The 24,226-nt window shown below is 44.5% G+C and overlaps 2 protein-coding genes across 3 annotated transcripts in view; both read left to right on the forward strand.

Moving 5' to 3' along the window:
* The window catches only part of LOC310997600 (A disintegrin and metalloproteinase with thrombospondin motifs 2-like), a 30,639-nt gene extending 10,693 nt beyond the window's left edge, over window positions 1–19,946 (forward strand). Inside the window, exons 4-25 of one of the 2 annotated variants that reach the window (XM_083987363.1) lie at window positions 2,477–2,565; window positions 3,589–3,672; window positions 3,750–3,833; window positions 4,937–5,090; window positions 5,175–5,280; window positions 6,317–6,460; window positions 6,592–6,724; window positions 7,628–7,741; window positions 8,730–8,875; window positions 8,954–9,043; window positions 9,281–9,363; window positions 10,120–10,253; window positions 10,723–10,846; window positions 11,389–11,469; window positions 12,745–12,908; window positions 13,007–13,166; window positions 13,256–13,388; window positions 13,507–13,717; window positions 14,605–14,734; window positions 14,831–14,905; window positions 16,968–17,154; window positions 18,647–19,946. In XM_083987363.1, coding sequence (XP_083843489.1) covers window positions 2,477–2,565; window positions 3,589–3,672; window positions 3,750–3,833; window positions 4,937–5,090; window positions 5,175–5,280; window positions 6,317–6,460; window positions 6,592–6,724; window positions 7,628–7,741; window positions 8,730–8,875; window positions 8,954–9,043; window positions 9,281–9,363; window positions 10,120–10,253; window positions 10,723–10,846; window positions 11,389–11,469; window positions 12,745–12,908; window positions 13,007–13,166; window positions 13,256–13,388; window positions 13,507–13,717; window positions 14,605–14,734; window positions 14,831–14,905; window positions 16,968–17,154; window positions 18,647–19,439 — 3,419 coding nt within the window. In that variant the 3' untranslated portion in view covers window positions 19,440–19,946. The remainder of the gene's footprint in view (window positions 1–2,476; window positions 2,566–3,588; window positions 3,673–3,749; window positions 3,834–4,936; window positions 5,091–5,174; window positions 5,281–6,316; window positions 6,461–6,591; window positions 6,725–7,627; window positions 7,742–8,729; window positions 8,876–8,953; window positions 9,044–9,280; window positions 9,364–10,119; window positions 10,254–10,722; window positions 10,847–11,388; window positions 11,470–12,744; window positions 12,909–13,006; window positions 13,167–13,255; window positions 13,389–13,506; window positions 13,718–14,604; window positions 14,735–14,830; window positions 14,906–16,967; window positions 17,155–18,646) is intronic. The other variant, XM_083987364.1, reaches the window with a different exon arrangement.
* Window positions 19,947–20,592: 646 nt separating this feature from the next.
* ndufa2 (NADH:ubiquinone oxidoreductase subunit A2) lies at window positions 20,593–23,480 on the forward strand. The gene is made up of 3 exons (XM_083986193.1): window positions 20,593–20,737; window positions 21,503–21,609; window positions 23,295–23,480. The coding sequence occupies exons 1-3, from the start codon at window positions 20,634–20,636 to the stop codon at window positions 23,384–23,386; spliced, it is 303 nt and encodes a 100-aa protein (XP_083842319.1). The 5' UTR covers window positions 20,593–20,633; the 3' UTR covers window positions 23,387–23,480.
* The last annotated feature ends 746 nt before the right edge of the window (window positions 23,481–24,226 follow it).

Genomic DNA, 24,226 nt, shown 5'->3' on the forward strand with positions numbered 1-24,226 from the left:
TCACCTCAGCTGACCTGAGGCGGAGCTGAGGTCGTTCCCTCACAGACACATGGTGGACAAGAACATGACACACACTGGCGCTTTATTTGTATTCTGGATGTTGACAGTCTGTCATCAAGGACACGCCACGATCAGAGGGGTCAGGGTGAGACCAGGGTCTTATCTGGGGGGGGGGTCTGATCTGTGTCCACTGAGCCAGGACACTAGAACATACAAGACCACAACTGCAGGTCACCTGAGGTCATTCAAACATTATGAGGTTGATTGTAGGGCTGTTCGGTTAATTGATTTAAAATCGTAATCGCGATTATTTGGAATCGTAAAAATCGATTTTCTGAAATCGTAAAAAGCGATTTTTTACTCTAACTAGGGTAATTACGGTAAGCCCCCGTTCATGAATCTGGGCTGCGCTGAATTATGGTAATGACTGCTGCCTCCTTCCTCCCATCACGCTCTCCCACTGTTCTCCCCACACACTGTAAACAAGCATGTCGGCATTTTGCTAAGACCAGTGAGGATTTCGTTGCCAAAAAGACCAACGGCCCTTTTCCACTACACAGTTACAACTCTCACGGTCCATTAGGTCCATTTAAAAAGACACAAACAGCAAACAAAATAGTTTGTCATTTAACAAAAAAATCGTAATCGGAAATCGATTTTTCAGAGAAGGCAAGGCAAGGCAAGGCAATTTTATTTGTATAGCCCGTTTTTACAAACAGTTTGTCTCAAAGGGCTTTACATGGCATCGTAACAACATCCTCTGTCCTTAGACCCTCACATCGACTGAGGAAAAACTCCATGGAAACCCTTTTAACAGGGAAAAACAGGAGAAACCTCAGGGTGAGCAACAGAGGAGGGATCCCTCACCCAGGACGGACAGACGTGCAATAGATGTTGTTACAGACAAGAAAACAGTTTACAGTTTGTCACAGAATGTGCGGAATATGGAAATGTTAGCAGGGGTTGATGAGGGCAGTCTCTAGTGAGGGGAGGGGGGGGGGCAGGGAGAGCCGGTCAGCTCGATGGGAGGACTGGGTGGCAGACTGGTCCATGGGAAGGGAGGGGAGGCCGGTCTAACGGCAGGGGAAGGGGTGGGAGGGGGGCGATGTAGGCGGCGGCTGGTGCAGAGAGATGGAGCTCCGGTGGATCTGCGGAAACACAGAGAGAGAGTGCGAAGAAGAAAATCAAGATTTTATTTTTGGGCAAAATCGAACAGCCCTAGTTGATTGAAATGTCTACAATGAAGGATTACATAGGTTATTCTTTAAAGGATCACTAGGTTGTTGGAACTTTCTCTCATCACTGAGGTTGATAGAGAATCCTCACAGTGGTCATAGAATGTTCTCTAAACATCAAGTGACTGCGTTTACATGCACTTCAGTACCCCGATTTTAATCGGGTTTTTTAAGTACCCCGTTTTTGTGTTGGCGCATGTAAACGCCATTTCCCGATTCCAGAAATCGGGATAAGCTCATATCCCGATTTTGAGAAACCCGATTTTGCTGCCTGGAGAACTCTGAAAGAAATCAGGATACCGGAGCATGTAAACACCGTACCCCGATATCTGAAAGCTGCTCAGCCAGCTGACATAATCATTACCATAGATAACGTTACGTACAAAATGGCGGCGACAACATGAGTGCATTCTGGAGCGACGAGGAGACTATTAAGTTTTTTTTGTTAGTTTTTTTCATGCAAGAAAGTAACTGTTTAGATCCCCAATGAGCGGTCGGTTTATCCAAACGACGGCTGTGTACAAGTTTGCTACAACGTTTTTGGGAGGAGTGAAGCTCCCCGTGTGTGAGCTGTGACCGGGACATCACAGAGACAGCAGCCCCGTCTCCTGACGTGCTCAGCCGGCCAGACTACTCCGTCACCTCGGGAGAGAAGACGGTCGTTCATTAACTTACCCATAGGTTTTTAGATGTTTACTGCCGGCTGGTTATATTATTTTTAGGAGATAAATGCTGGTTTCATTGATGAAATCTAACAATTGTGGCAGTCGCATTAGTTTGTTTGAATGAAAAGTGAAGCTTCATGTGTGTATTGGAGGAGCAGCGCTGCCTGGAGGCTCTGTCGCCTGACGTGTGTACAGAAATCACCACTTTTACATCAATAAATGCATGTTTTACAATGAACCGATCAGTCTGCATTACATTTTCTTTTCTTTTATTAAAATATATGGCAGCATTTTTAATTTGTAAATTTTCTGACCTACATATTTCCTAGTAGTTGCGCTTCCTGTTGTAAACAATAAACATGAAACACACATACGCACGTAAGACGCAGTAATCAGAAACCGGGATACTGTATTTATCATGTATACAGGGATACTGAATAACCGGGTTTCTCTAAGTTCATGTAAACACCATACCCCGAATTTGATCAAAATACGGGGTACTTAAAAAACCCGATTAAAACCGGGGTACTGAAGTGCATGTAAACGCAGTCACTGAGGATGTTGTGGTGTCTCCAGGTCCTCTCCTTGGTTCTCTGCTTTGGCCACCGCCTGGCTCAGCTCGACGACGGCGCTTCATTGAGGAGGCGGAGCTATTTAACATCGAGGTCAGTAATACATGAATGAACTTTGAGCTGAGGCTCTGTTAAAGGGATACGCCTACATTTTTTTTTTCGTGTCTTGCCTCACTCCAGAGTCCATGACCAGCAGATAGACACCACCCTTTCGACTGTGCGTGTGTAACGGATGTGCACTCACTCCACCTCTTGGCGAAGAGGTTAGCATCGTCGCCTCTGGTGCGGGAGATCGTGGGATCAAACCCCACCTAGGGCAGGTCGTGAGAAACACAACGCAGAGGGCCAGATATGACATCGGCTGCACATGCAGTAACAAGGGAGATAGAGCCGTATCGCCCGTAATTAGCTTAGCTCAAATGCTGGAAGTGTATAGGTAGTGTTAGCCTGCCTCCTACCCAAGCTGAAATCAGCAGTCAGAAGCTGATTTCATTTTAGCTCTAAACTCTGTAAATATATCACTTTATCAACATTTCAAACATTTTCAGGCGAGAAAGTAGCCGTTTAGATCAGCAGTGTGTCGTTAATTTGTCTAAATACCAGCTGTTTACAATTTTGTTCTGACAAATTCGGCGCTACTCAAGCTAGCCGTTGTGACCAACACACTTCAGTTACTTTCACAAAATAAAACACCCGTTGCCCTTTACAGAAAACCATGACGATAGAATTTGTGCTTTTACTTTGAAATAGGAAGCTATAGCCTACCCTCGATGTAGCTAGCTCGAACCAAAATAAACCGTCTTTGCTTGAACCCTCCGTTTTGACCGATCTCGTCCCGTCACCGGCATATGACCGGAGAGTTTTGTCAGCTCTGAGACGAAGATCGGCCCGCCGGTTTCCGTTTAAGAGTTGCTGAAGAGTTTCTCTGACGACTTTAGGTGGAGGCAGGCTAACACTACCCATACACTTCCAGCGTTTGAGCTAAGCTAATTACGTACTGCACGCACAGTCGAAAGGATGGTGTCTATCTGCTTGTCATGGAGTGAGGCAAGACAAGAAAAAAATGTTGGTGTATCCCTTTAACTCTGGTAACCTTCAGTTCTTTTCCTCCTTCAGGTTCTATTGGCAGTGGATTACTCTGTTCTTCTGTTCCATGGCAGAGACCACATCCAGAAGTACCTTCTGACCCTGATGAACATTGTAGGTGGAAACACATCAGTGTGGAGACAACAAGAAAGAATGTTCTGATGTTTCTTTATACTTCCTCTGTGTTCCAGGTGAATGAGATCTATCAGGATCACTCTCTTGGTGCTAACATCAACGTCGTCCTGGTCAGAATCATGATACTGTCACCAACAAAGGTATTCACCTGTTCTCTCACCCTCTCTGGTCAGAACCTTCTCTGACCTTCTATGGTCAGGACGTTCTCTGTAGACAAAATAAAGCTTCTATCCTCAGACCTGATGGTACAGGACTGTCATGTGCATGCCCCCCCCCCCCCCAATTTCTGAAAAACATGAATTGTCCCCCCCAATAAAAATACCCTAAATTATTAAAAATTAAACAAATGGATTTTCAGATTTCACATTCTTCACATTTTAGATTCACATCTAAAAAGAAATGATTGAAATGGTGGAACATAATGTTTGACAAATGTAGCCTAATTCTGACTCCATATTCCATCTCTGGTCTCCTCCACTGCAATGCAAATAAATGTGTAGTTTCTTACACAGATGCCGATGAAAGTAGGCTTTGAAAAAATGACCTCCCCAATCTTCGGGCTTAATTTATTGATATTCATCCATATCAATTAATCATGCATAAAGTAGTCCCATACACTGGGAGAAAAGGAAGATGGGGAGAAGAATTGGGGATATGGGAAGGTCGGAGGGAGGTGAAAGATAAGAACGTGAATAGACTTTACATGCCCGAGACCCTTAAAATTATGATTTACTACTAATATAACGGTTGAGTAAGCAGTGATACACGCTGTTGGCTGTTTAGGACCCCCCCCCCCCAATCCTGACATCGGATCTGCACCCCTGGTCATGTTGTGACTTTAATCTGAAAGTACCGTACGTACAGGAAGTAAAACTCTACACCAACAGTTAGGGGTGGGAGAAAAAAATCGATTCACATAAATATTGCGATATCTTTTTTGATGATTTTGAAATCGATTTTTTTTTTTCAAAAATCGATTTTTTTTTTATTTTTTATATTGTGCAATGTGCATTTGTTAGCCTTTTTTACATACAGAGAGTACAGGTTTTGAAAAGGGTTTAAGTTCACTTTATAATGGAGTATGTTAATTTATAGGCTCCTATGTGTGTGCAGATAAATGTTAAAAATGCAAAAAATCGAGAGAATCGGCAATATCGTAGAATCGCCATCCAAAAAATCATAGAAGAATCGAATCGGGAGAAAAGCATATGGTCCCAGCCCTACCAACAGTGTTGTGGTTCAGTCCCAGGAGCTGATCTCTGTGGGGAACCCTCAGAAGAGTCTGGAGAACGTCTGTGGGTGGTCCTACCTGCAGCAGAGGGAGCAGACTCACGCTGAGCAACACGACCACACCATCTACCTGACCAGGCAGGAGTTCGGCCCCTCCGGCATGCAGGGTACGACCGGACTGGACTGACTCCCTCACTGCTGCTGCAGCACCATCACCTCTGTGACCGCTGACTCTGGCTCTGTCTCCATAGGTTACGCTCCCGTCACAGGGATGTGTCACCTCCATAGGAGCTGTGTCCTGGTGCTGGAGGATGGCTTCTCCTCAGCCTTCGTAGCTGCGCATGAAACAGGACATGTGTGAGACACACACACACACACACACATTAGATTGTTACAAAAGTTTGTCTTTACTATTCTTTACATGTTTCGACATTCAGCAAGATTCAACAGTTTAAAGGGACAACAAGGAGTTTCTCCATCGGCAGAACGAGGGGGGGGGGGGTCGTATAATTATAATGTTACACAAAACCTGCATGTTTTTTCTCCTCATGTTCCTACACTAGAGAACGTGTTCTTCTTATCACCAAACGAGGCTGCTCTCTCTCTGACAGCTGATTTTTAAATACCATAAAGCCTAACATGTATGGAGGAGAGACGCCCACTTGTTTATATCTGATAGCTATGCTCCGCCACTTGTCCGCGGATTTGTGTTAATGCTCCTTTAAAGGGATAGTAGCATTTTTTTTAAAGTGGGGTTGTATGATCTACAAATAGCCCCTAAGTACTTCAATTGCAGTAGAATACTCTCTGCACTCCTCCCGTTAGCAACGCCAGCCCATAATAGCCCTGCATAGAGATTTACAACATACAGTGTGTGAACAGACCCAAAGAAATGGCCTATTTTCGTGGCCTAAAAGAGGTTTTTACCTGAAGAAAAATACACAGTTCCATTGTTCGCTATAATCTAATTTTTTCCAGCCCCTCAAAGTGCAGGAAAAACGCAGTTTTTATTTGGACCTAACCAACTGCTGATCGGCGGGCGCTAACCCTGGGCGGAGGGATACGTGAGTTGGTTAGGTCCAAATAAAAACTGCGTTTTTCCTGCATTTTGAAGGGCTGGAAAAAATTATATTATAGTGAACAATGGAACTGTGTATTTTTTTTCAGGTAAAACCTAATTTAGGCTGCGAAAATAGGCCTTTTCTTTGGGTCTGTTCACAACACTGTATGTTGTAAATCTCTATGGGCTGGCGTTGCTAGCGGGAGGAGTGCAGAGAGTCTTCTACTGCAATTAAAGTAGCCTACTTAGGGGCTATTTGTAGATCACACAACCCCACTTTTAAAAAAAATGCTACTATCCCTTTAATATTTCAGAACTCTACTGTCTCTTTAGGTTGGGTATGGAACATGATGGTGAGGCTAACAACTGTGAGGACGACGTGCCGTTGGGCAGCATCATGTCTCCACGGGTTCAGGCAACTTTCCATCGATACCACTGGTCCAGGTGCAGCTGGAGGGAGCTGCATCAGTACCTGCAGTGAGCACAACATCTTTCAGTACACCTGGCACCACATCTAATAGATCTGATACTACCTGATATGACACTATTACACCTGATACTACAGCTGATACTCTCACTCTCTGCCCTGTCTGCCTTCCTGTCTGCAGTGCCTACGATTGTCTCCGCGATGACCCTTTTAACCACGAATGGCCAGCTCAGCCTCAGTTGCCGGGGTTTCAGTATTCAATGGACCAACAGTGTCGCTTCGACTTTGGACCAGGATACAGCCTCTGTACTGTAGTATGTCTGTCTGTCAGTCTTTTTGTCTGTCTGTCTGAGGTGACCTTCCCCTTTTCACTTTCAGGACAGAGCATAAAAAAGCATTGGAGACAATGGACACACTGCTGTCAAAGTCTTTTTGACTTTCACCCATTTCCACTTGGAATGAATGAACTTTATTTTATTTACTTTATTTGATAACAACAAGGTCGAGGACAATAAAACTAAAATCAATGCCCCAACCGTGTCACTACAAAGACTGAAACTATAAACACACCCCGCCTTTCAGAAGCTCCACCCCCCAAACTCAAGGAAATCATTGCCAAAGCAAGGAACAAAATAAAATTTAAATCGTTTTTTTTTTTTTTACCAAAGTGCACTGACAGAAAAGAGAAAGCTAACAGGGAAGCCAATGGGGAAGTCAATGAGGAAGCTAGGTGACACTGTTAGCATGTCCCACAATGACCATCTCTTGCCCCTCCTCTCCTGAGCAGGACATGCCCCCTGCTGCTAATGGGCTGGAACAGTGTTACTCACTCACAGATATTCTCTGTATGTGTTGTATCAGAACCAGTCGCTGCCCCTTTAAGAGACGGACGGTCCTGATTGGGCTGATGTGTCAGGAGTTAAATTCTTCAGTTCAGACGTATCCAGATGTTCTCAGGGCGGAGCCCAACATCACATCTGTTCAGGCTGTTAACTGTGAGATGACATCACACACAAAGTCACTTATCAGCAGATTTATTCATCTGAACTGTTCAGGGAGTTTCCATCCATTATGGTGGAACAAAGTCTTGTCATCCGGTTCTGTCGGTTCTTTTCTGATGATGTTGATGCTCTGATGGTTCTAAGACTCTTCCTCTCCTGAACATTCTTCAGTCTGTTTCTGTGACACACAATGAGTATGTTTGTGTTTTTCTGCAGTACACAAACCTTGACCCCTGTAAACAGCTGTGGTGCAGTGACTACAACAACCCATTCTTCTGTAAGACCAAGAAGGGTCCGCCGCTTGATGGGACCAAGTGTGGTCCAGGGAAGGTAAGGACACACCACGGTCATCAGACTAAAGGTCTAGTGACGGAAGGAACACGGCTGCCGTCAATATTAACCAAAGAAACACTCACCAAGCTCTAGCTGCTGATTTAGATGTTTCCATGGAAGCTGCTTGTTCTCAATCAGCTGACAGTAACTGGGTTTCCATCCAAATGTATCGAATTTAAGTGCGGATTTTGTGAAAATGCGCAAAAAGCAAATGCGAATTTATGCCCGTTTCCATTCGTTATTGTTTTGCGATTATTGGGAGAGGAGGAGTGCGCTGTGAGATTACGTCATTAAGAGAGCGTGAATGTATCCAACAGTTGACACTCAGCTGACACTCAACATCATGGACAATTTACTTACTTTCCAGACTAGACGCACCTGTATATAATCCGCACCAGCTAAATTTAAAAGAAAATACTGTAGGCTACATATAGGTCGCACTGGAATATAAGCTGCAGGTTTTCATGTTGTAACATGAGATATTTACACAGAAAGACAGTAGGGAACTATGCAAGTCTGCTCGCTTTTCCTCTGTTCTGATTACGCTCCTCTCGCCCATGTGCATTTGTTTACAACGAAGCCGGCGAAAAATCAATAAATGCGGTGGAATTTGTTTGAACGTCGGCGGGTGAAGGACTTGGAAGTCGTCCTCCAGCAGCACTTCACCCACAAACTCTGGCTCAATTCCATAACAAAAAGTTGCATTTTCCTTTTATCGATACACTGACAAATCCACCCCCCCAAAGCGTAAAAACTTTTATGCGCATTTACTGCCTTTTTTCGAATTTCCGGCGTTTCCATCCAAGTATTTATTCGCAATTTTTGAAAATGCGAATAAAAAAAGGTGGATGGAAACACAACTAGTAAGCTAAAGTTTCCCCCAGTCTTGCTTCCAGTCTTTGTGCTAAGCTAGGCTAACTGCATCCTGATTCCCACTCTGTGAGGACTCAACATGCGTCTCCAAGGTAACCGCTTCTCATTGCAGCATTGCTTCAAAGGTTTTTGTATGAAGTTGACCCCTGACCTCCTGAGACAAGATGGCGGCTGGGGAACATGGAGCCCGTACGGCAGCTGCTCCAGGACCTGCGGGGGCGGGGTCAGGTTTCGGAGCAGACGCTGCGACAACCCAGTGTGAGTCGGCCGACAATTATCTGTGATGTCACAGATCAGGTGCACCAATCAGAGACGCTAACCTGTTGTTGTTCTCAGTCCAGCCAACGGGGGGCGCACCTGCTTTGGAAACAGTTACGAGTTCCAGCTGTGCAGCCAAGAGGAGTGTCCTCCACTGACAGACTTCAGGTCAGGGTTCTGCTGTTTTCTATCTGACTCCAGGTCAGTGTTCTACTACAGGCTTATTCAAACAGACTCCAGGTCAGTGTTATACTGGGTTCTACTGATACACTTCAGGTCAGTGTTCTACGAGGTTCTAATGGGTTGCACTGGCTGGCTTGAGGTCAGTTCGTTTTTACTGGGTTCTACTGGCTGACCTCAGGTCAGTGTTCTCCTGCACTCAGTCGGTGTGTCTCTGCCTTTCAGGGAGGATCAGTGTAAAGTCTGGAATCCATTTTTTGAACATGAAGGAAAGAAACACCACTGGTTGCCATACCAACACCCGGACCGTAAGTACACACACGCACATGTGTGGATTCACATGTTAAACTCATCAGTCATGACTGTTTTGGTGGGAGACTCACAGCCTCTCGTCCTTTAACTCTTTATAGTCTGAAAACAAGTTCCACTTTAAAGGGATATTATTCGCCCATTGCCATAATCCCTATATAATAATATAATATAACATAATATAATATAATATATAATAGTCTTAGCAGTAGGTTCATTACCTTTAATTGTCAGTGCAAGCTGTTTTTCGATGGGCGGGGCAGAGATACAAGCTGCTCAGCTAACGCAATGGAGGCATATGGTATTTCAGGCTTTCCCTCATAAAATACACAATCCAACAACTCCAAAACGCTCTGGTGGACAAGTTGTGACCTGCACATTCACCACACTATGAAATATATATATATATATATATATATATATATATATATATATATATATATATATATATATATATATATATATATATATATATATATATATATATATATATATATATATAATGGAACATTAACTTACGAGACAGAGTTGTTTTCGAGGCAAATGTGTAACCGGAACTACATTTCAGACACAGCTGCTGGGCGGAGTGATTTCAAAATCATGATCTAAAAACAGCTTGCACCAACAATTAAAGGTAATGAACTTACTCATAAGACTATAGGGATTATGGCAATGGGTGAATTTGCCAAAATGTTGAAATATCCCTTTAAAGTTTCCACCCTAAGTAGCTCAATCACATGTTTCTGTCCTTGCAGCTGATGAGCGCTGCCGTCTGTACTGTCAGTCGAGGGAGACAGCAGCAGCGGTTTCCATGAACAGAATGGTGCATGATGGGACACCATGTTCTTATGGTGACGACTACAGTGTGTGCGTCCGAGGAGAATGTGAGGTCTTTATTGGGTTTCACGTTCTTGTGCTTTTTGTCAGTGGCTCAAACACAGCTCCTTCAATCTGACCTTTCACCCATGGTTTATCTTAAACATTGTGTTTTCAGGAAACAGGAGGTAACACGAGGAGGAACCAAAATTCATTTGAAAATTAATTTTGATTTTTCAACATCTCAGTCACTGATCAAGTTTGCAAGAAGAAAAAAAAGAACACAGATTAGCTCATGCGAATGTCTAGCCAAGCTTAGCTTGAGTTCCTGCTGTGCCTCCAGAGGGAAGCACATGCAAGAACAGTGAAGGAGCAGATTGTTTATCAGAAACATTTGTTATTTATTATTAAATGATTTCATCTGCTCTGTCAGATCAGACAAAACAGCAAATGATGAGCTTTGATAACTGACTGAAAAATAACATGATTCTACAGCATAATAAATAATAACCCTCTCTCCTCTCTCCTGTTTCCTGGTACAGCATGTTGGCTGTGACGGACAGATCGCTTCAGACCAGCAGGAGGATCGATGCGGAGTCTGTGGGGGAGATAACTCCAGCTGCAAGATCATCAAAGGAAACTTCACCCGTAGCACCAAGAAACAAGGTCAGAGCCAGATCTGGTCCAACCAAAACCTCTGGGTTCCTCCTGTCTGATGTTCCTGTAGAAACATTGTGGTTCACTTGTTGGACTTTACCGAACAGAGAGACAGAACTTGAGCATTACCACTGGATTAAAGCAGAAGTAAGCGGAATGTTTGTGTTAATAGAAGTCTTAAATAGTTATATCTTCCGCCAGCAATCACTTCTATAGAGTGTTTGGTCTGAAACACGGGTCTGTCAGTCACTCTGCTCTGCTGTAAGCCCAGGAGAAAACTTTCCTTGTATCCTACAACCTTTATCCAATGAGGAGAGAGAACGGCATAAAGGGGCGGTCCTCTCTGTGTGCAGCCAAGGGATGCACGTGAATGTGGTGACGTAGGGACGAGGGCGGGGACTGCTAACTCCATCTGCTGACAGGAAGTTAGCCAAAACCACCGGATCACTTACTTCTGCTTTAACATTGTGAAGTAGATGTGAAGTACCTCCGAGCGATGATGATCTGTGTTATTATGGGTTGATTTATTGCTTCTCATGTCTCTGACCTAGGTTACATTAAGATCCTGGAGATCCCCAAAGGAGCACGACACCTGCTGATCCAGGAGTTCAAAGGGACTCCTCACATCCTGGGTATGTGGAGGGATGGACCTCATGCAGTGGTGGACAGTAACAGAGTAAATTTACTTGAGTACTGTACTTAAAGGGATAGTAGCATTTTTTTTAAAAGTGGGGTTGTATGATCTACAAATAGCCCCTAAGTACTTTAATTGCAGTAGAAGACTCTCTGCACTCCTCCCGTTAGCAACGCCAGCCCATAGAGATTTACAACATACAGTGTTGTGAACAGACCCAAATAAACGGCCTATTTTCGTGGCCTAAAAGAGGTTTTACCTGAAAAAAATACACAGTTCCATTGTTCGCTGTAATATAATTTTTTCCAGCCCCTCAAAGTGCAGGAAAAACACAGTTTTTATTTGGACCTAACCAACTCACGTATCCCTCCGCCCAGGGTTAGCGCCCGCCGATCAGCAGTTGGTTAGGTCCAAATAAAAACTGTGTTTTTCCTGCACTTTGAAGGGCTGGAAAAAATTATATTATAGCGAACAATGGAACTGTGTATTTTTTTTCCAGGTAAAACCTCTTTTAGGCCGCGAAAATAGGCCGTTTCTTTGGGTCTGTTCACAACACTGTATGTTGTAAATCTCTGGGCAGGGCTATTATGGGCTGGCGTTGCTAACGGGAGGAGTGCAGAGAGTCTTCTACTGCAATTAAAGTACTTAGGGGCTATTTGTAGATCATACAACCCCACTTTTAAAAAAAAATGCTAGTACTTTACTTGAGTATTAGATTTCTTTGGTACTTATTACTCTTACTTGAATACATTTCCAAGACAAATATTCTTACTTTTACTGGAGTTAATTTCTAGGAAGGCTGAAAAGTACTGGTTACTTTCAGGTCTTTTTCTAAAATCCTATTGAACACAAGCTGTGTTTGTCAAAGAAGGAAACCCTAACCCCTAAAAGCAGCACATCAGTGCAGCTGCTTTCAAAGAGTTCATTCTCACTAACAAGAGTTAAAAGCTCCTTACATTCATTTACAAACAATTAGAGTCATTCATTGATGTGAAGAATAAGACATTTACTCTTACTCTTACTTTTACTTAAAGTACCTTTAAAAGCATGTACTTTTGGATACTTAAGTACCTTTAAAAGCAAGTACTTTTTTACTCTTACTGCAGTAACATGTGGACTGAGCTACTTTTACTTGTAACGGAGTAAATTTTGACCAGTAGTATTTGTACTCTTACTCAAGTACTGGGGTGGAGTACTCTGTCCATCTCTGACCTCATGTGAATGTCTCCTGTAGCTTGTTGTCCTTGGCAAACCATCTTGTATTGTGCTGCAGCCGTGAAGAACCAGGAGACGGGTCACCTCTTCCTCAACGATGAAGACGAGCTCCCAGAATCCCGTGTTGTAATTGAGAAGGGCGTGGCCTGGGAGTACGAGCACACTGAGGAGCAGGAGTCTGTGACAACCACGGGGCCACTGAAGTATGGAGTCCTCCTCATGGTCAGTCATCAACATCTTTTCCAAGGCCAACAAGTCACAGTCAGTGAACAGGTGAAAAGCCCAGAACAAGCATGTCCTGCTGTGTTTCTATGTATCAGGTCCGTTCCCATGGTGAGTCCAAGGTGACAGTCTCCTACAAATACATCATCCAGGACCACCTGCAGTCCTCCCTGGAGTCCAACCTGGTGCAGGAGGATGCCATATTCTACGAGTGGGCACTGAAGAAGTGGTCACATTGCTCCAAACCCTGTGGTGGAGGTACACAACTCTGCTGCTGTATGACAGTCTCTTCTTTTGGTTACCAGGGTAACACATATGTGTTGTTAACAGTGATCTATGGTTGCCAGGGAAACAGTACACAAGATTTGGCTGCAGGAGAAAGGCAGATGGGAAAATGGTTCACAGGATGTTCTGCTCCAACATTAACAAACCAAGAGCCATCAGCCGCAGCTGCAACACCGATGCCTGCAGCTCTCTACGGTAACACAACACAGGTTACCATGGTAGCTATGTTACACTAACATCAGGGTCAATGAGACAGAGACTGGTCAGAAAATCTCTATCTGAAACAGTGTAACTGCTGTCATCTTGCCCTCAGCTGGATGAGCGGGGACTGGGAGGACTGCAGCGCCTCCTGTGGTCAGACCGGGTGGCAGCGGCGGTGGGTGGGCTGCCAGCAGGAGTCCAGCAGGGGTCAGCAGCGGCGCTCCGTGCACAGCAAGCTCTGTCAGGGCAGCCGACCGGCCGGGAAACGCACCTGCAACCGCTTCTCCTGCCCAGCCGTGTGGCGAGCCGGGCCCTGGACACCGGTACTGGACTTGGAACAGGGCTGAAACACAACCATAAACTGGCCACCTCTGACCTGACCTTCCCCCTCAGGGATCACCTTCCTTTCTCTTCTTTCTTCTCCACCACCTCTGTCTAGATTACTACTCGATCCGTTGTTGTATGTCTTCTCTGTGTTCTCTATGTCCCCTATGGGGGAACATAGGACCCTTTTTCTGAAAAAAGGGTCCTATGTTCCCTGCTGTTGCTGGTCGATGGACTCTGACTTATCTGGACTCTATCTATCTGGCCTGTCTAGCCTCTACCTGGTCTTTTTACTAAACTTAACCAACTCCTTTCTTCATTGCCTAAACCCAACCAATGGGACAATTCCACTTCTCACTCAAAGTCACAACTCAACTTCTCACTCAAAAATAGGCAAAAATCTGCAAAGTCACAACTCCACTTCCAGGTATGGCAAAAATTGCATGTTCCCCGGGTCCTTTTGGGGAAAAGCGGGGAACATAGGACCCTTTTTCTAAAATAAGGTTCTATGTTCCCCGGTCCGGACACAACGGGGAACATAGGACCCTTTTGGGGAAAAGCGGGGTACATATGTTCCCCTTTCCTATACAAGGTGGGGAACATAGGACACGGGGAACATAGGGATGACCCCGTTCTGACTATGTTCAGGATGACTTCCTCCTCTCAGGATGACCTTCCCCTTCATTTGCTCTAGTCCTACCTGCTGTGTTTCAACCACCTCTGACCTGCTGCCCTTTGCACTCTTTACACCGCTCCTCCAGGTCGACCTCACACCCTTTTGTCTGAACAATTACATGACTTCTGTCAGGAGATTATTTCAGGCTTCGGTAAATACAGCCCTGCTTCAATAACTGATAAGATCTGACCAATGTCTTTGTGTTGGTAGTGTTCAGTGTCCTGTGGAAACGGAACTCAGGAGCGTCAAGTCACATGTTCAAGTCCAGAGGGATCAGCTGGAAACTGCAGTCAACCTCAACCAATCACATCCCGTGTCTGCCAGGCCCCACCCTGCAGCAGTAAGCATTGACCAATCACATTCTATACATATATTTATGGGGTGGGGGTGCTGCTGCTGGGAGTCCATGATGCTGACTGTTTGACTCCCCATGCAGGTGACCCGAAGAACGCCATCATCCAGTGGTTGTCCAGGTCTAACGCAGACTTGCCAACTCCAAAGATCTTCTCAAGTAAATCTCACACCCCGTTTACACCGTGCATTAACATGCGTACCGGATAGCATCTGATCGCACATTTGCGCTAGTAAATTAAAAAAGAAAACAGAAACTAAATAGTAGAAGAAGAAGAGAAAATGGTAGCCATCCGTGAAGTTGGGTTGTGGCTAGATGGCGTACATGAGCTGCAGGAAGTGACGTAGAATCTTACCAAATCTCGTTGAGAACTCCCAACTGGTTAAGTTTAGTAAAACTGACATGTCCAGGTCTAAAATAGGGGGAAAAAAGCAAAAAGTAAGTGAAGCCACTGGTTGGGTTTAGGCACAGCTAAGTAAAGATTGCATGTTTTCTAGGGCGTTAGCTTCCTGCAGCTCATGTACGCCATCTAGCCACAACCATGAGGTTGTGCTATTGTCCACACTTTTCTCATCTTCACTCCATCCACGAGTATCCACAACATTTTCCACAGCTTCTGGCGCTGACCGCTGATATCCACCAGGCTAGTTTGTTGTGGAAACTGTAGCTCGGCACAATGCCGTATGCAGATACAGGACACATTACTGTTTACACTTGGTCTGGCCGATCGGATCACAGTCCGTCCTCAATGTGCCTTGGGTGCGTTTACACCTGTACTTTCATGTGGTCAAGCTCTATCCTACTGCAATCTGATCACTAAAACGCATGTTAATGCCAAGTGTAAATGGGGTATCAGACCCTGACCCAGCTGCTTTCCTCCTCTTCCTCCTTCTCTTTCTTCTTAGTTTTCCTATTGACTCTTCCTCTTATTTTTGATCTATTGTTGATGTGGTTTTCAGTTAAACAACTTTTTTAATCTCTAAAGCCTGGTACACACATAAAGATTAGGCTATCTGTCTGATTTTGGCTTGATTTTCCACCTTCTGACCAAGGACAAATATCGTCCAATTATTTTATGGCTCTTAAGATTATCCTGTGAGATTATCCTGTGGTATGAGATGTGTTAAGAGTCAAATTCTCCCGACAATCTGCTCGGAAAATGGTGGATGTCAGGATCATCGGGGCCCATTTCAATCAGTCACAGACTCCGCAAATTATGGCGTGAAATTGAATGTAACCAATAAAGAAGCGATCTGACTGAAGAACGTGAAGCATAACAAATCAGTATGGCTACCATCTCCATGGCAGATCACGTTTGATCACGAGAGATTTCTGGCGTGGGGGGAAAGATTCTAGTGTGTCATCATTAGACAAATCTTTATGTGTGTGGTGCTGTATTTGGATAGCACACCACACACAATACAATCAAAACTGTTCAATTAAAGATTTTTAAAGGGATAGTTCACCCAAAATTCGAATTTCACTCATTATCTACTCACCCTCATGTCGACTAAGAGCTGTGAGAATTTTCAGAGTCCTCCGTGCCTTCTCTGAGTTATGGGGGGGGGTCCGTGCAGCAGTATTTGTCCATATAATGGTTGTCAATGGATACCAACTTTCTTCGTCCAAAAAGACACACCAAAAAACATCCAAATACCTCCATACTGCTCGTCTGTAATGTCCCTCTTGTATTGAAGCCCCGACATGAGAAATTGTTCCGCCGGTCACAGGAAGAGCAGTGAACCGAGACACTGGGAGCTTCCGCTACAAACAAGCTTAAAATATAGACTTATTTAATTTTTTTCGGAACAATTTCTCATGTCGGGGCTTCAATACAAGAGGGACATTACAGACGAGCAGTATGGAGGTATTTGGATGTTTTTTGGTGTGTCTTTTTGGACGAAGAAAGTTGGTATCCATTCACAACCATTATATGGACAAATACTGCTGCACAGACCCCCCCCCGTAACTCAGAGAAGGAACGGAGGACTCTCTTCTCACAGCTCACAGCTTTCTCACAGCTCTTAGTCAACCTGAGGGTGCAGATAATGAGTGAAATTTGAATTTTGGGTGAACTATCCCTTTAATCTTCATGTGTGGGGTTTCTCACAGGTAAATAATCTGTTGAGATCTAGAAAATCTTGATGTGTGTACCAGGCTTAACTCGACCTCACCTCCACTTGAATCACTTGAATGTTTTTTACAACTGCTCTGCCCCCAGAGCAGCGTTGCCGTGGTGATCGGTCGGTGTTCTGTCGGATGGAGGTGTTGAGTCGGTACTGTGCTATCGCTGGATACCGCCAGATGTGCTGCAAATCCTGCAGTGAGGGAAACTTCAGCAACCCTGACAACTCCAGCAGCTTCAGCAAAGTCAGCAGCTTCACCACCAGTCTCCCGCTGATCAGCAGGTAGCTAAGTGATGTCACCTCATGAAGCAGATGGGTGGGGGACGAATCTCCTTGTTGTTTACAACTACTTCCGGGTAGAAAACCAGCATGAGAACATTAGTGACGGACGAGAGTTTCGCTATATATCTCATTTTTCATGTTACTATATACTATTACTATTTATGTGTGTGCATTTTTGTAATTAGTCATGGTTATCAGAGATTAGCTGGGCTAACGGTTAGCTACCTGTTTAACTTTAATAACTCAGTGACTCAATAAACGGTCCATGAAAAAATATTTTCTCCAGCGGATATGTTTTACAACATGATTGAGTTAACTGGAGTAGTTTCGTGTTGTGTCCGACAATGGGAGGGTTTTAACAGCAGACGTCCTGGTGTTAGCTTAGCTACTGCCGTTAGCTTTGCTGCTGCCGTTAGCTTAGCAACCGCCGTCAGCTGTCCCTGTCAGCTGCAGCCTCTGATGCTTTCTAGACACCGTGATTCCCCCAAAGTGAATAAATACAACACACAGCAACACAAAACACACACACAGAAATAGTAATGTTTCTTCAATCATTTCAGATTTGTCTATACGGTGATAGGGCACGGTGATAACAACAAGGCGATTCGGTCTATAGCTGTGTCCCAATTCAGGGGCTGCATCCTTCGGAGGGTGGATTTGAAGGCCGATTACGTCACAGCGCTGTGCGAAGGCTGTCTTGTCCCAATTCGTCTAAATTCGAAGGCTCCTCCAAATGCGTCCTCCTTTCCCCTGCATTCGGAGGATGCATCGCTACTATCCTTCGCGGCCTCCCGTATCCCAAGATGCTTTGCTGCACCGTTGTTGTTATTAGCAACCTAGCCGTTAGCTATCGAACGTAGCAGCTCTGTGCTGTAGCCACGGTAACCCGGCTCGGAGGCCGTCTCGGAGGCGTGGCTGCCCGCTGCTGAGCTCTGCTCTGCTCTGCTCTGCTCTGGCTGCACAGGTGAGGAGCGGAGGCAAAGCATCTTGTGTGTGACAACTTTTAATAAGAAAGCTATGAAAACACATTACTTGTGCTCTTTATTCTCTATTCACTTAATAGCCTACCCCACTGGCTGCTGTTCAATGGTTTGTTTATTAGTATATTAATGATAACTGCCCTTGTATTGATTCTACTTCTTTAAAAAAAAAAAAAAAAAGTGAGGGGCGGAGGAGCGGTAGAGCCGTTGCAAGCGCCACTTTTAAATGTTTAACGTCCGGCCGTTGTTTACGTTAGGCCATTGTTTACGTTCGGATCAGGAAATGCTCTGAAGGCTAGACCGTCCCATTTACAGACGGTTGATGCGGCCGACGGAGGAGCCTCCGAAGCCGTTGCCTCCGGAGACCGCGTAGGCTGGGTCCTCCGAAGGCTGCAGCCCCTGAATTGGGACACAGCTTATATCAAAATAAGTCAAATGGATGAAACATGGTTGACAAATGATGAAAACAAAACCAAACATGAAGTTTCACCGTGTAAATGTTTTGCCACCAGGTCGGGGATCCTGACCACAGAGACAATGACCACAGCATCCATCTCTACCTGGTCTGACAGCAGCCATATCATCAGTAATGTCACCAGTCACGTCATTGGCACTTCACATCCCAGCTCCAGTGTAACTCCGCCCCCCACCAGCAGGAGTAGCACCGACTTCATCTACGTGGAGTACGATTACGAATACTCGTCCTATGAGGATCCTTCAGTTCCCTCAGAGAGCACAGATATTTTAATAAGCACTACTCCCCCTACTACCACTGCAACTACTACTACTACAACTTATTCTACCACAAGGCGCCCAAGAAAAACCGCTCCACCACATTTATTCCAGAAGAAAACAACCACTCCCACAACTCCTCCTGCTAAACTTTCCATGGTAACAATTGATGGTCCACAACCACCAATCACAACATCAGCTGATACACACAACATCATCACCTCCACATCATCACCGCACATATCCTCAGGAGGACCGGGTCTTGAAGGTAAACTCAATCAGACTGAAAGTGAACCGGTGCCAACGTCCTCATCATCCTTCATCCCACTCTCGAAGAAGGAGAACAACTCGGTGGACGAGGTCCTATACCAGATTGTGGGTGTGGACGGGGACATCACCAGAGGTCAGCAGAACTTCTTTGTGCCGCGGATGCCGCCGTTTCGCGAGCGGACACAAAACAAACGAATCCAGGAGCTTCTGAATGAGAAGCGACGACAGGACCTTCTGAAGAGGACGAGCAGGAGCCGAGAGGGTCGGACTGTCCGGAAACAACCTGGACTATCAAAAAACTAAAGTTCAGTTTATTGTTCACTAATAATGTCGCATGTGCAGCTTGCTCACTTCCTGCTAACGCTAACAGAAACAGACTGCAGAGCTGAGGACAAACAAACAGCAAACTCCATCCTCATCTTCAAGTTTTTACAGTTTTACCTCCCATTAAAGCTACTCCCCCCTACCCTAGTTAACATCTAAAATCTGAAAGTCTGAGGTAGGAAAGCCTGAAGGTCGGAAGGCTAAAGGTCTGAGGGTCTGAGGGTCTGAAGTTGAAGGTCTAAAGGTCAGAATATCTGACGGTCTGAGGTCTGATAGTATGAGAGCTGATGGTCTGAAGGTATTAAGATCTGAAGATCCAAGGTCTGAGGTTTGAAGGTCTGATGTCTGAATCTGTGTAGGACTAAAACAAGGAACCTTGTGCTGTGGTATTCAGACTCTGGTCTGTTTGGGTTTCACTGGTTTTCACAGTCACGCTGTTTGTACCAAATAATCCTGTTTCTAAATAAAGTGTTATCCAGCGTCTGATGTCATCACAAACATCTGCTCATTGTTAAACTCTGAGACTGTTTTACCCATCTGACTTTATTCAGTCAGAGCCTCCAGTCCTCTCTGTTCTCAGCTGCAGAGTCCAGACTCTGTTTACAGGTTCCAGTCCACTTTCAGGTTCTTGTGTGATCAGAGAACCAGCAGACTGTGGAAAAATCAGAATACCACCCAACAACAATGGGACCAATTACAGGCAACAACTCACAGCAACAAAAGTTATTATGATATATTATTATTATTATGATGATGAAGCAATAGCCTAAAGGAAAAATATTATTCATTTTACAGCAAAAACACATGTATACAATAAAATAAACCCAAACATAATGTTATTTTTGTAAATACGTATCTTACTGTCCTAACTGATTAACAGGGGTGTTTCTAAGAAAAAAAAGATAGATAGATAGATAGATAGATAGATAGATAGATAGATAGATAGATAGATAGATAGATAGATAGATAGATAGATAGATAGATAGATAGATAGATAGATAGAAAGAAAGAAAGAAAGAAAATGGCAGGGTCTGTTTGTTGCTTGTGGATGTGAATCAGCGCCTGTGAGGACAGGCTCAGGGGTTAACTATAGCTGCTCATGCCTGTCAGGATAAACTCGGGGCTGTACTAACCCGCTACTCGTCCTTGACAAGCGCGTAGCACATAGCCAAGATGGCGGCCGCCGCAGTTCGGAGTCTGGGCTCTGCTTTGGGTAAAAACCTCCGAGAGATCCGCGTCCACCTCTGCCAGACCTCCACGGCCAGCAAGGGGGCCAGGTGAGTACCGAGCCGGGACACCGAGCCGGGACACCGGCCTCCAGGGGCCGAGGGAGGCGGTGTGGCAGACACACACCCGCTGACCACAACAATGACTGCTAACAGCTAACAGCTAACGTTAAGTGCTATGACCTGACAGCACACAACAGCTAAGCTAACGTTAGTTTGTTTAGCCGCTGAACATTGAACGACACCTTCTTAAGTTTTCATCTGACGGTCATTTGATTCATCAGCAGTTGTTGTCAGTTGTTGGTGGTTTATTGAATAGAGACTGTGTCATAGTCTGGTTTTACTGTTCCTACTACCGTCCATTAAATGAACCTGGACCTGGACACGTTAGAGACACGACGAGCGGTCCATTAACTGTAACTAGTGATGATGATGAAGTCATAGCAGGTTCATGTCTGGACCATAGACTGTCTATAAAAGAGGTCTGGACCTGGTCTCACTAAGTTTGGTTGATAAATAAACGTCAACATTACCATTGATACCAGAATGTCAGGATTACAGAGGATCCCTGAACGCCCCACTCATCTCTGCACTGCCCATCAAACACCTGGATTTGTTTGAGTCGGGTGACCTCTGAAGGCCACACGGGTGAAGACAGGTGTTGTGGAGGTGGTGCATTCAGGCTCCCCTGGACTTATCAGAATGACCAGAGTTAGTGTCTACATGGTGTCAGTTCCAGACCGTGGAGATATGACATGTTAATAAGCTGACGGTCAACATGGTGGTGCTCAGCTCTGACTGCATTTGTCTTTACAGGGACTTTGTGGAGCAGCATTACGTCACTCTGAAGAAGTCCAATCCAGACTTCCCTATCCTGATCAGAGAATGTTCTGGAGTCCAAGCTCGGGTCTGGGCCCGATACGGTGAGTGTTACCACATTGCATCATGGGAGCCCATCTGATGGTCTCACTGGTCTCACTGGTCAGAGGTTAAGTCCTCACTGTGTCCAGTGTTTGGAAGAGACACCATGACCAGAGCTTTAGACTACAAAGCCAGTTTAACAGACCCAAGTTGACTCTTCCTTATCTTGGTTCCTGAACCTGACACTGGCTGTCATGGTAACCTGTATTATGAAGCTGGTTCTCACCTGGCACAGCTAATCCTGACTTTACTCTGGTTAGAAGCTGTTGATTAAAAACAACATAATCAGAACCAACAATAAAGTTCTTCATGTGGTCTGAGGAGAAACAGTGACACCTGCAGGTCAGATTGCTGATATATTATCAGTAAGAATTAAATACTGATAGTATTTTGTCCCTTGTGTGGTCATGAACAGACTGTTGTAAACAGTTGTTTGTTTTTTAAATTTTCAAGTAAACTTAGGACATCATACAGTTAGAAACAGCACGTCAGTTTGATTTTCCTTTACAAAACACTTCTTTTTTTCTCGTAAAAATGTTTAATCAGATTGATCATTATGGAAATATTGATCAGTGTGAGGACCATTGATCTGATAAAGGGTTTGAAGTTTTATTTTGAGTCCTAACCCTACAGTATGAATGAATGAATGAACTAGCCCAGCGTCCAAGCCCACCCTCTGCTCCTTCACTTCCAGAGACATTGACAGCATCACAGCATTTATCCAATGACTGACTAGTTTCTATTCCTTGTCGCCCCATTGAAATCCATGGAAGCTGAGCTTCAACAGGTTTAATGCACTGAGCTACAGGGATGTATGAGAAGAAAATCAGTCGACCTGCAAGTAGCTGATTCTGAACCAACTTGTCTTAGAGTTGATGTGTTCCCACGCATTTTTGGTCAATGAAATGTAAACACAACCAAGGCCGTAACTACCATTGAGGACACCGAGGTAATGACCTCGGTATTTCAAAAATCCTGGGTACGGCCCATATTGGAAATGTATTGTTTGACATTCTAGAGGAAGCAGTCTTACTGTAGCCTCGTAAACCAGCCTCTCGCGGAAATGCATTTCATTTAATTTTATTTCTCGGGAGAGTCTGGCCTCATCCCCCCTCTAAGCGTTTGGGGTGGGCGGGAGCTGGGCGGGAGCTGTAGCAAAGACGGTTTAATATCTTTGGTAGTAGCGTTGACAGACAACCCCATTCAGCCAATCAGCAAGTTGGTGTATTGACGGGGCTTTGCACCAGTCGGTTCCTGGTTGGCCAACGCGCTGTGTCAATCACAGCGGGCGACGCTGATTGGCTCGGCCTTCTGAGGGTTTCAGTCCAAACGCTTAGAATGGGGATGAGGCCAGACTCTCCCTCGGAATGAAATGAAATGCACTTCCGCGAGAGGCTGGTTTACGAGGCTAGTCTTACTGTACGTTCACAACAAAAGCTTCCAAAGAGGCAAAGTCGTTCGAGGATGTAGACAAGACAGCTTCCAAAACGGCAAAATATTTTTAGCCGCACAGTTAGAGTACTTGTCTCTGACTGTTGTAACCCTGAAAAGCAGAGTTAAACGTGAGATTAGCTCAGTGATGTGAGCTCCTGCTCCCTAGGACAGATCTCAGCTCTGACTGAACAGATCGATGATGATGATGATGATGATGATGACGATGATGATATTGTCTGTGTCTTGTCCTCAGACTTCGGCAAAGAGAGCAGCGTCTCAGTGGACAACATGTCAGCTGATCAGGTGGCCAAAGCTCTGCAGACTCTGGCTCAGACCAAACCCTGACCCCCGCACCCCAGGAAGTGGTTCAGTCCTGGACTCACATGTTTCCTTCTGTCTGTAAATGTGATGATGTGAATAAACGTGAATATTATTATTGTCACTGTTTCAATTGTTTGTTTGTAGAGTCCAACTGTTGTCAGGTGGACTGAAGGGTTTTACTGAGAGGTTGCTGAGGTTGGAACCAAACAAAACCCCATAGACTCATTCACCTCCTTCAGTAGAGTAGAGTAGAGAATACTTTATTCATCCCTCATGACGACTCTATAGAATTCACCTGTTTACACTTGTCAATTAGAGAAGGAAGGCTGAGGTTCTGATCAAGGGTCAGACATTTTTTGACAGATTTAATTTAATTTTCCTGTTTATTCTCATTTTTGAACTGCACATGATGTTGATGATCATGCAATGAATTGCTTGTGCCGTGTCCTCTGAGGACCAGGGTTATAGTTACTAAGACTAAAACGTCTAACTGAAGTTAACTGAAATAGAAGTTGAAATTACTGTTACAAAAATGCAAAATGCTCAACTACAACTACAATGAACAGTGCAAAACTAACTCAAACTAAACTGAATTGCTGATTAAAATTATCTTAGTTTTAGTTTTCTTAGAGATGGCTAACGTTGCAGGAAGAAAAATCCACTGCTCAATACGGGACTACACTATTTCCAGTTTGACCCCCAGGTAGATAAGAGTAAATATATTGACTGAGGCAACTAAAAGGTAAAAATAAAATTAATAAATAATAAATAATAAATGAACAACTGAAACTAAACAAAAACTAGTAATTTCCTCAAAATAAAAACTATAAAATGCTTAATCACTTGTTGAACTCACTAAAACTA

The sequence above is a fragment of the Trachurus trachurus genome (genome assembly GCF_905171665.1).
Source record: "Trachurus trachurus genome assembly, chromosome: 14".
Lineage (NCBI taxonomy): Eukaryota > Metazoa > Chordata > Actinopteri > Carangiformes > Carangidae > Trachurus > Trachurus trachurus.

What these genes read in the sequence shown, in the direction of transcription:
- ndufa2 (XM_083986193.1), top strand. Translation starts at nt 20,634, where the DNA reads ATGGCGGCCGCCGCAGTTCGGAGTCTGGGCTCTGCTTTGGGTAAAAAC. An exon ending in ACGGCCAGCAAGGGGGCCAG is followed by an intron (nt 20,738 to 21,502) that starts GTGAGTACCGAG and finishes TTGTCTTTACAG; the next exon opens with GGACTTTGTGGAGCAGCATT. An exon ending in TCGGGTCTGGGCCCGATACG is followed by an intron (nt 21,610 to 23,294) that starts GTGAGTGTTACC and finishes TCTTGTCCTCAG; the next exon opens with ACTTCGGCAAAGAGAGCAGC.